The sequence below is a fragment of the Osmia bicornis genome, chromosome 11, assembly GCF_907164935.1.
Source record: "Osmia bicornis bicornis chromosome 11, iOsmBic2.1, whole genome shotgun sequence".
NCBI classification, from domain to species: Eukaryota; Metazoa; Arthropoda; class Insecta; order Hymenoptera; family Megachilidae; genus Osmia; species Osmia bicornis.
This window is the reverse complement of record NC_060226.1, coordinates 4,791,452-4,803,204: the sequence shown is the minus strand read 5'-3', so window position 1 is coordinate 4,803,204 and position 11,753 is coordinate 4,791,452. Positions and strand designations below refer to the sequence as shown.

At 43.2% G+C, this 11,753-nt stretch overlaps 1 protein-coding gene across 1 annotated transcript; it reads left to right on the top strand.

Moving 5' to 3' along the window:
- The first annotated feature begins 5,171 nt into the window (after positions 1-5,171).
- Positions 5,172-10,938, top strand: LOC114872419 (chitin deacetylase 1). The gene is made up of 5 exons (XM_029179577.2): positions 5,172-5,672; positions 8,073-8,474; positions 8,652-8,973; positions 9,093-9,392; positions 9,550-10,938. The coding sequence occupies exons 1-5, from the start codon at positions 5,624-5,626 to the stop codon at positions 10,076-10,078; spliced, it is 1,602 nt and encodes a 533-aa protein (XP_029035410.1). The 5' UTR covers positions 5,172-5,623; the 3' UTR covers positions 10,079-10,938.
- Positions 10,939-11,753: the final 815 nt, after the last annotated feature.

Sequence of the window (11,753 nt, the reverse complement as noted above, 5' to 3'; positions counted from 1 at the left end):
GACTGGTGGATGGTATAGGGTTCGACTGTTTGGATTTAGGTAGGTAGGTAGGTAGGCTGGGGGAGGATAAGATGTTAGGGTGTTTGGAGAGATTGATTGCTGTCGCATCTCGAATTATTGACTGCGATAGAGATACTCTGGCTTCGAGCGAATTGGATGGGTGGATTGGTTTTAACCCTTTCTTTTGGAATTGATAAATGAATATGACAAGCTGTAACTATGTTTAACGTGTTAAATTACATCTCTGTCATATCTCTTTAGATAATAATCTGAATTAGAATACCGTATTGGATATTGGGTAAATTTGTGACAAGGGATGGATCATTTTCATGTCTGCTTTCTATCGAACTCGATATCTTTGAGGTGGATCAATGGAGTATTCGAAAATGGTTGATCCTTGCTTCTCGTTACTTTTAACGACGATATAAAGTTTGATGGTTTTACCAGAGGAAAAATGATAAATCGTCGAGACGGGTGTCGAGTGGTACACGTCAGTTTCGAGATAAGATGAATTGTATGTTCTGTATGTTGGTTTTCGGTTTACATGGTAAGACAGACAAATTACTAGGGGTTTCCAAGGGATTTATCACGCGTTGGAGTAACTTGGAACAGAATTACGGTGTTTTGTCTGGCTACATCTTGACTTCACGTATTTCAAAGCGTTGTGTACCGACACAGGTGCGAAGGGTCAAGGTTTTCTTCCTCTTAAGTTGAGTTTACTCTGTGAAAGAGGAAGGTCTTCAACAAAATTAAAAACTTCATCCGCTATCTTTTTTACCACTATGGTTATTATGAAAAGGAATACATAGTATAACATTCTGACATTGAGTTATGGCAAAATAATCAATCACCTTTAGGTCCAATGAATTAAAAGTTTTGGATGACAATGGTTATTTATCACTGTCGAAGTATAAGGAAACTGAAAGGTTTTCAAGACAAATTATTTTCGAATAATTGAACCATTTCATCTTGACAATAAGTAAACTTATCCCCTGGACGATTATTTGTAATTCTTAAGCGATGAACAAAGGCTTCAAAATCGAGCGTTTTAAGGATTGAATTTCAGGTACCTTGTTTCGCTAGATCGACCTTGGAGTTCTTCCGGAAAATTCTTACGATCGCGATGTTATCCAATGAAATTCAATTTGCCACGGTCTACGTAGCACCCCTACGGGATTACGACATTCAGATCACGTAATTGGAAGCCTATTACCCTCGATCAAGGTTCATCGTTATCTTTCTTCGTGTCTCGGGGGTTTAAGCGAATCCGTCTACGATTTTTCGTTTCGTCCTCCATACCCAGAAGAGAGGTACGAGTAACCTGGATTTCATCATCGCTCTTCATCCATCAAATATTCTAACCCGTCCTTCAAATTCAAGATCGCAAACGAAGCATTTTATCGTCTCTAGAAAAGATAACGTGCGTTATGGACAGAAAGAGGGGTAGTTTCGAGGGGTGGATGCAGGACCATTCGGCCAAGGACGTGTGGGGTCAAGTCCTCGGTATGCAACAGATTGTTGCGATGCACAGTTCATGGTCTTATCGAAGAAAAAGGAGCTGCTTCGATTTACTTATTGAATTAACAGAGAGCTTCGACCAGTGGGTGATTTTTCCAGAGTGGGTTACGTAGACCCCTTTTTGCTCGATTATTATGTACACAGACGTTTTTTGCCAACATTTCCTACGACCTTTTTTTACCCTCCGACAAACTACTTCACGTTTTTTTTCGTTAATCGATCAATCGTTGGCTAATGTAGTTCGTGCAAAATGCTGAAGGGTGAACTTTGATAAATAAGATAAATGTACTTCGCGTGGTTGAAGAAAATTTAGAAATTATTATTCAAATTCTTTGGAACAACTAAACTTTTCGAAATCGTCGATTAAATTATAAATTATTTAATATATTTCTGTTTGTATGATCATTGACGAATGTACCGATCGAGACAGAGGTAGAATTTGTTCATCGACGCACCTAGATCATGGATCATCATGGATCCTTTTATCGAGGATCAAGCGATATACGCTAGATGGAGCTCAGTGTATATTAATAGAAGCGAATTGAAAAATCCGCTCGGTTGGCCTCAGGCAGAGAAAGCTTGAACCAGCCTCGAAGGCTTCAGCTGATATCGTAGTCGCCTCTTCTTCTTTTCCTTTCACCGTCGTGGCATATGTCACGTCAGGGCCGTACTATTTTCAAGAAAAATGATCGAACAGTATTATTAAATAATTGTTTGATTACATAGCATTCGAGACGTGGGTCGAATTCGTATTTAATCTTCCTCGGATAATAATTTATTATTGAAATGTCACTCAATAATGCTTCGAGCTTCGAATAAACTTGTTTATCTAACACCATCGTAATTAGCATCAAACCATAAAATCAATTAGCAACGTTATTACGAGGGGTTGTAACGTCCCTAATGGAACATTACCAATTTAGATAGACGCAGCTTCTATTAGATCAACGCTGCGGCGAGGTTGCTGCTTCGATAATCTGAAAGCGATTTAATTGATGCAAGCAATTACAGTAACAATTAACCAGCCAAGAGAAAATCATTGGCATTCTACCTAAATAATCATTCCTCGAAATAGACGTCGTTTCGAAGGATCACGGAGTTCCTTTCATCGATCTTCCTCGATGAGATTCTTTTTTTACAGTTGAATCTCTGAATTATTTACAGAAACCTTGATCTGATGATCGACAGAAGAGAAACGACGATTACATAATTCATTTTTGACTGACAGAGTGTCTATCCAATTTTTTTATGCTTATTACGAAATTAAACTTTTGATTTTTAATCCTAAGAACCCTTATATTAGTATCTACTATAACAAGCTTAGACCTTCAAATGAAGAACAAATGATTGATTGCGATGCACGATGCATCGTTATCGTTTTCATGGATCACTTTCTAAACCCATCTAGCGAGATTGAAGATCGAGGATCACAGAAGATGACGAAGAGTGTTCGTTCGCCTGAATCATGCTCTCGATCAGGGCAATCATCATCGAGCTGCGCTCAGCCGGAAACGTACTTAACATGCGCTTCCGCTTCATTGTGTGCCGATTCGAATAAACACGAGGGCGAGGCACCCCACACGCAGCTCTGACAAACTATCCCGAACCGGAATATTTTCGAAGGAAAAAGTTGAGGAAGTATCATCGCGGTTCATCGAACGCGATTTCCAATGAAATTCTCCCTAAACCGTCGAGATGTCGACAGAAAATGGACAAAGAAGTGGATGAAAAACAATATGACGCAGTTTGCGTATTTTTCGCAACAAATATTTTTACGTAACGGAGAAAATGCAAGTTTTCCATGGCTTCGAAAGTGAAACGAGCTCGGATGCAACTGCAGTCGTTTCTACCTAGATCAGTCTGTTTGCACTAGATAATTACGATTCTGCTGATTTCTGCAATTCCATTATCTTTCGTTTCAATTCTGATCTTAATTGATTTCATTCTTGTAGATTTCAAATGAAATTTCAATCGAATAGCGAATTACATTGTCTTTTAATCTATCTATGATCTCCGTACTGTCTCCAATCTTTGCGAACTGGAAATAGAATTTCAATCGAACGAACCTGCGATTTTCACGATTATAGTATCGTTTAGAAATTAATTCCGCTTCAGTTGAATCGTAATTGAGGTTTCTATAAATGTGCACCGATAGCAACTCGCAATTCAGTTGGAACGATCGTTTGTGCAAAGGTAATTAGATCTTTCTACAGGTCAATGGAACTCGCGTACCGGTCGCAACATTTCATTTTCAAGCATATCTACTTACGTTGAACGGAAAACTATTGTTGGAAAAGATTCGTTGGAAAGTGAAATAAAAATGATGTTGGCTAAAAGAAAAATTTCTTTCGGTGGTCCGATTCGAAAAGAAGTGAAACCTTTTGTATTTGCGCGTCTACCTGACCCGAAGAGTTGGTACATCGATTCAGCGAAACACACACAGTCTCGTGAAGTCATGTACTACTATCGAAATTTCATTGTGAAACGCTTGTGAACCGGCTCGAGGTTCTGACTTTTATCGTTAAATTCATTGGAATTTGCCCTTTGCAGTAACAACCAGCTGTGCGAGCGCAAATATCTTCTCGTTCAATTGTTCGACAAACTTGTTCCTTCGCGAACGTAAGTCCAAAAATAGACACCTACGCTTATCTCTTTTTTACTTTTCACCTTCACCCGGTTAATTACTATGAAAATATAAATTTATAGATCGCGAGGCGTTCCCGACGTCTTTGACTTGTACCAAGTGTTAAAGGATCGATGGACGTGATTTTCAACGGTTCGGTTAATCCTACACGTTTTTAAAATAACGCTCGTGGTAACTCGTAAACAATGTATCGATCGGCTGGCTGTTTACGAGATCGAAAATTATCGCAATTCTCACGGGGGAACCGTGAACTCGACCGACCAGGCATCGATCCAACACTTTCGACTCGTAAACTTTACCAAGAAAGTCTAGGAGAATTTTACTCGGGGAAATGATTCCACCGGCAAAGTGGTTCAGATACAGAAGTTTCAGTTTGCGAAAGGATGTCTTCGATGAAGTACACTTTTGAACTTTCAACTTCATTCCCGACATTCATACGGATAAGAGTATAAGTTCTTCTTAACTGATGCCTCTTACTGACAGTGATAAATCTTCATCGTACCGGCTTAATTACCATAATTTTAAACTATCATGCATCCTCAAGATAGATGCATCCGACGTTATCTTTTCCCTTGCTGCATCGAATATACCGCGCAGCGTAACTTATTTATAAATAAATGTTGGACATTCTCCGTGTCCCAAGGGTCAGCTCGAGACACTTGAAACATCCTGTACACAAGGCCACATTATAACGTGTCATACCTTTCCTTCGCCACCTTGTAACCTGCATCCCACAGTATATCCTATGTACAGTACGAAGCACGGTAGGTTTCCCTAGGGAAAATGCCGATGCATGAGGAAGAAGACCCCACCACTCTTCCTTAATAAATATTATTAAAGATCGAAATAATGCATGAATGAAAATTCGATATACGTTTATACAAAAGTGATGAGACCTTCGTCCCCAATAGGAAAATTGCCATTTTACCTAGAGAAGTTTATCATGTTCGCCACTGTACAAACAATTTAAAAAAAAAAAATAGAAACATCTGGCAACTCACCAATGTGTCTCATAAGCTAACGTTCTCCAGAAGTTAACCTCCTACGCCAATGGATCCCGCCAGCAGGATCGAGGCAACGTTTCTTGGATCAGCATAGATCCAGAGATTCAAAGAGGGGCGCAGCGTTTGTAACGTGGTGGTGGAAATATAAGGCCCAGTGAGTGGCGAGCCTCAGTCAGTCCGTGCACGGTACCTACGTCTTCAAGGTCCGTGTCCTTGAAGCAAGTCTCATCTTGAATTATCAAACGAGCGAATCCGCGTACAGCGCCCACGAGCGCGCTGATCATCAAGTGGTGGTAAAGAAATTCGCGAACCCTCTACCATTGAACATCCCTTCCGGTTCCTCCGGTTCCCCGCTGACACGAGCTTAGTGACCGTACGGAAGGGTGGATATCGACGGTGAGCCCGTGAAACGACCACGAAACATCGATCGCGAACAGCAACGTCGATCGCGACGAGGATGAGGTCCTCGCTGGTGCTGCTGTTCCTGGCAGCGATCGTTCTAGCCGGTGAGTAACGTGTTCCGTGGCTCTGTTAGGAACTGGCCGAGCCGTATCTTGGATTTTATTTCGGGGATGATCGAGAAGGGATGATATTCGTTGGGCGATGACGAGAAGAGAGCGTGTGGTCCGGGGATGACGAACCAGCAGGAACATGGCAGCTAAGTGGGAAACATGGTGGCAGTTGTGTGTTGGAATTCGTAACGGGAATTTCAATATGGAATTGAATTTTGTCGTATGCCGGTCGACGTACGGCCTAGTGATCGATCGTTTTAATCATTACATCGTCTACTTGACGAGAAGTTACAGTTTCTCTTCTCCCGATCGATCGAACGAATCCGTAGATCGATGTACGTAGCTCGTATCGTTGGGTTCCGAGCGTGAAACTTTGTACCCGATGAACCGGATGTACTTGAATAGCTAGAGAGTACATACACGTGAGAATGAAAATGGCGAGTCGACTTTTCCCCTGTTGCCGAAAACGGCGGACGGGTGAAAATCGGGCTGAACGCGATTCTTGACGGCCGCCAGAGAGACGACAGGTTGCATAAGAGATTAGAGCGTGAAAGCCTCTCTGGGCCTGCTTGGTCCCGGATAGGTGACGTCACTGCCGTGCCCCGAGATAGTAACGGGGTGGGGGAGGCACAACTTTCCCCATTTGTCGTGGCGCTGCGCGAAACCGACGCGACGCCGGCTCGCGGAACCGACTGGATGAAAAACATCCAGATTTGATAAACTTTTAACCACGACCTTCGATTATCGAATTACCCATCATCAGACGATGAACCATTGTACAGTGTCACGAACGCCTAACTGATTTTGCTAGTGCGCCTTCGATGGACCCGAAATTTTGAAACTCTCTGTACCATATTTTATTTCTCTCGTTCAAACTTCATGAATTAAAATTATAATGCATCAAATGAATTATTTAGAAAGTTCGTTTGTCATTCTTCGCGTGGAGACTCGATTTTGAAGAGCCCTGTAGTATTCTCACTTTTCAAGGAGATCCGGTGATTAAATTTTGTTGCCTTCGTAACTGAATGTTCGAGGCTTCGCGTGTCAACATTCCGCACGTTTGAGATTCACGAAGAATTTCACTTTCTTCAATTGAAAACACATCGTCGTCGAAAAATTAGCAAGTTTCGTCCGGTTTCTTCTCGGCACGATCTCAACGTACTTCGTTTCTCACTCGAGACCGTGAAAATCCGAAACTTTCACGGGTTTAGCCCATCCGAAACATTGCCTCGACGTTCTCCACTTTCGAAAACGATTCGATCGAACCGTTCTTTTCGAATATTCGCGTGTTCCTCTTCGAGAGAAGCATGAAACTTCTTCTCACGAGCTTCCGGCTTCGTGAAACCGATCGGCTCGACTTTCAGCGTGAAACTTCCTCGCGATCATTCTACTTTCTCCTGCTGGCCATCGTTCGGATCATCTTCATCTCAATAAATTAACAGCCTCGCTGTTCGAACAAATTTACCCAGAAGATTCATGGGATTAATTAAAGTGTTCGAAACGAAAATAAAACAGTATCGTTCGAAAGGCACGAGACGGCAGCTTTCTCCGGTTTCTCGGTGCTTTGATAAAGAAATTGAAACTGCAAATAGAGGAAAGCAACACGTGTTTCCGGGCGTGGAAAAATTGCACTGTTTCCATCCGCTTTCACGATAACAGTGTTTCCTTTCTATCTGAACCATTCTGATCGAGTAGAGGTATGCCCCTTCATAAAGAAAAATCTGTATATGTATATTATTCGAAGATGAGTTACGTAAACAAGAGAAATATTAGTAAGAGTTACGTAAATAATTCTGTCGATGTTCACTTCCGCGTCGGACGAACGTAAGCAATCGAATGTACTTCGATTAATTTAACAGTAAAAGGTGCCATTACCACGTCGATTTCATCCTTTTTCTCTGCATCGTTTAGTTGGAAGAAAAAACAGCCGATGAAAGTTTTTGTTCGATAGTTATTTGAAAAATAAGAAAGGTGTCGAAGGCGTTTCCAGGTGTTCCATTGATCGAGGGATAAATAACGTGTGGTCGAGATATCGTGTTGACGTTAATTTCTCTCTTTCCATAATCTCACAAGTGATATCCTCGGGATTACGTAATCGAATCGAGATTTCACTGAAGAATATTTGTGCCATTAAAAGAGCGTTCCTAATTTCATCGTGTTTCTAATCTCGAGGAACGAGCTACATTAAATAGAAGCTTTCGAAGAAACTTCATTAACATACAAAATACCCTCTTTCGATTCGGTATCGAAATTTTATCTTCGGAAGTTATTAAATTATTCTTCTCTCTAAACTTCGCTCGTCGACACTTTCCCAAAGTATCGACCTCCATTTGCATTTTTTCACAGACGAAAATGGTTCGCCTAAAAAGAATTTTGGAATAACTATCGTTTTAGAGGGCTCGAATCGTGTGAAGCGACAAGAAGAAGCGAAGAAGGAGGACAGCTTCGAGAATGAGATCTGCAAGGACAAGGATGCTGGAGAATGGTTCAGATTGGTAGCAGGGGAAGGTGACAACTGTCGTGACGTGATCCAGTGCACCAGTTCCGGTCTCCAGGCTATCAGGTGCCCGGCAGGATTGTACTTCGACATTGACAAACAGACCTGCGATTGGAAGGATTCGGTGAACAACTGCAAGTTGAAGAATAAAGAAAGAAAGGCGAAACCTTTGTTGTACACTGAGGAGCCACTCTGTCAGGATGGTTTCCTTGCTTGTGGAGATGGATCCTGTATCGAGAGAGGACTGTTCTGTAACGGCGAGAAAGATTGCGCCGATGGATCCGATGAAAATATTTGTGGTAAGCTTTTAGGACTTATGTTTCATTAAATTTTAGATATTCAAGTAAAATTGAAATGCTAAGTTACGGATAAATTCTTAAATTGCTAATAGTAAAATTATTAATTTCCACGCTTCTATTTACCCTGTTCGTCTTCTGAATAATACCAAAGTGGATTGGAACGTTGAATATTTTCAGACATGGACAACGACCCGAACAGAGCACCTCCCTGCGACCCTGCTGTTTGCGTGCTGCCCGACTGCTTCTGTTCCGAGGACGGTACCATGATCCCTGGCGATCTCCCCCCCAAGGACGTACCTCAGATGATCACGATCACCTTCGACGATGCCATCAACAACAATAACATCGGCTTGTACAAGGAGATCTTCAATGGGAAACGCAAGAACTCGAACGGTTGCGACATCAAGGCCACCTTCTTCGTGTCCCACAAGTACACCAACTACTCGGCCGTACAGGAAATGCACAGGAAAGGACACGAGATCGCCGTTCATTCTATCTCGTAAGAAGACACTTAATCAAAATATAAATACCTCTCACATGTTCAATCAGATTCCTTGATCAATGCAAAAGTGTTCAGGTAAAAAATTTAGCGTTTACGCGGACCTAATGTGTTTCAAGTCACAACGACGATGAACGCTTCTGGTCGGACGCCGGCGTGGATGACTGGGCCAAGGAGATGGCCGGTATGAGGATCATCGCCGAGAAGTTCGCCAATTTGACAGACAACAGCGTGGTCGGGGTGAGGGCGCCTTACCTAAGGGTCGGTGGTAATAACCAGTTTACGATGATGGAGGAACAGAGCTTCCTTTACGACTCCACGATCACCGCAGCCTTGAATAATCCACCGCTATGGCCGTACACCATGTACTTCAGAATGCCACATCGCTGTCATGGCAACCTTCAACACTGCCCCACTAGGTAATCCTGTCTAATAAAATTTCCGTATTTGATACCTTCGAAGCAACATCACCTGGCCGGAATGACCACGAACCAAGCAGCTACACGGTGTCAATAAATTCCACCAAGTAGCAGCCTGGTTCAACCCCTTCGTCCCTTAATCGAATCTCTTCCCCAGGTCGCACGCCGTCTGGGAGATGGTGATGAACGAGTTGGATCGTCGCGAGGACCCCCAGAACGACGAGTACCTACCTGGTTGCGCCATGGTGGACTCCTGCAGCAACATCCTGACCGGTGATCAATTCTACAACTTCCTGAACCACAATTTCGACCGGCATTACGAGCAGAACCGTGCTCCACTGGGTCTCTACTTCCACGCAGCCTGGCTGAAGAACAACCCCGAGTTCCTGGATGCCTTCCTCTACTGGATCGACGAGATCCTATCAAACCACAACGACGTGTACTTCGTGACGATGACCCAGGTGATCCAATGGATTCAGAACCCCCGCACGGTCACGGAGTCGAAGAACTTCGAACCGTGGAGGGAGAAGTGCGTGGTCGACGGACCGCCAGCCTGTTGGGTACCGCATACTTGCAAGCTTACCTCGAAAGAGGTGCCCGGGGAGACCATCAATCTGCAGACCTGCGTACGCTGTCCCAATAATTACCCATGGGTGAACGATCCGACCGGTGACGGCTTCTTCTAGGCCCTAACTTGTCGCGTTCCTCCTTCTCGTCTAAGTCAAACACTCTGATCTTGATCTTCCTGCAACCCCCTTACTCCTCTACCCCCTCTTAGCTCGTCCTGCCCATTGGTCGGTCCATCTTTCACGAGTTTCACGGTGGACGTGGGGTCGTCGACGACGTTTTCGTGCCTGAAACAAGGTCCAGGTTAGAGACAGTCCGAAGAATGCGAAACAGGGTACACATATCGAACGCGCTTCTCTCGTCTTTCAAGGGTAGAGAATCGAGAACGATGTCAAGACGGATCCGTCCAACGACCTGATCATCGATCATCCTTATCCTGGACCGGTTCACGGACGAAAACCGTCCATCACGTCACCAGCGATCTGTGATAATGTTTCTTTGCGCCTCGAGATTCAGCGACCAGGACGACGAACACGACGCGACAAACGACGAGACAGTGAAACGAACTACCCCGCCCCTCCCGCACTTCAATCCCCTTAACTTTCTTATCCCAACCACCTCGATGACGATCGAGGGATTTCTCGCTGGCCTTAAAAGACCCAAACGGAAAGAAACGACGACACGGGATCGCAACAAAGGACGGCCCGAATTTTGTGTAATATAGAAACGCGTGTCCCTTTACGTGTTCCCGAATGATCCTTGCTGCTCGAGAGGACACGACTAATTTAGCTGGAAGGTCGGACCGGTGTCCTGTAACCACGGGAAAATCGATGATCCCTCAGCAACCGCCAAAACTCTTTCCCCCTTCCCCCCATGAACGGCGGTCACCCTTATTTTTCTAAGGGTCAGCTGAACTTATATATATAAATATATATAAATATCGTGTATGTATATTATTAAAGCTAAGTGATAATATCAATCTACTGTTCTCGAGCCTTTAATAAAAGAGAAACCAGCGAAAAACGAGTGTCTCCTTCATCCCCTCCCCAAGTCTGGCTCTGCGTGTCGAAAGTGGAACAGATTCGAAACGAATTCGACTCTCAAGTTCAGAGATCCTCTTTTGTCGTTCGTTCGGGTTGATGGCCTTAATTGCTGCTAAATTCGTTATTCCTCCGATTCTAATTAAACTTCGAGAGCCGGAAAGCTTCATTACGAGGACGCGCACAGAATTTCGTTGAAATTTTCTCATTTATTCATCGTAGCTATAATTTGAGATGGAATCGGAAGGAATAAAAAAAGTTAAGGGTTCATTTAAAGAATGAGAAATTAGAGCATCCGGAGTATGCTATAAGATCAAGGTCGGTCTGGATATCGGCGAATTTGCAATAAGGTTACAGTTACGAAATCGACGGGTCGTTTTTCGTCGATGGAAATTGGAACGGAGTCGCGTGTGCGTGGTCGACATTGCGGACAAGTGACAGGCTTTAACGCACACTTCGACCGAGAAAACGTCGACGGCATTCTTCGTGCCACGTAGGTGTGACACGAGAAAGGCAAAATTATCTGCATATTAACATTTCACGCGTGTTATAAATTGGAAAATTAACGGGTGAAATATTGCTAATGACTTTTCAATGAAACCTTCGTATATCTGATTAGGAAGAGAAAGTTTCGCCAAAAAATTCTTCATTGTGCTATCGATCAATTAACGATAAAATCAATTGGTTCGATTTAGTTTATAGCGCGGATAAATTAAGACACAAGAAGCTATTCAATTCCGAAGCTAATATTTAA

Coding starts and splice junctions, on each gene's coding strand:
- LOC114872419 (XM_029179577.2), top strand. CDS start 5,624: ATGAGGTCCTCGCTGGTGCTGCTGTTCCTGGCAGCGATCGTTCTAGCC. Junction 5,673..8,072: donor GGCAGCGATCGTTCTAGCCG/GTGAGTAACGTG, acceptor CTATCGTTTTAG/AGGGCTCGAATCGTGTGAAG. Junction 9,393..9,549: donor CTTCAACACTGCCCCACTAG/GTAATCCTGTCT, acceptor TCTCTTCCCCAG/GTCGCACGCCGTCTGGGAGA.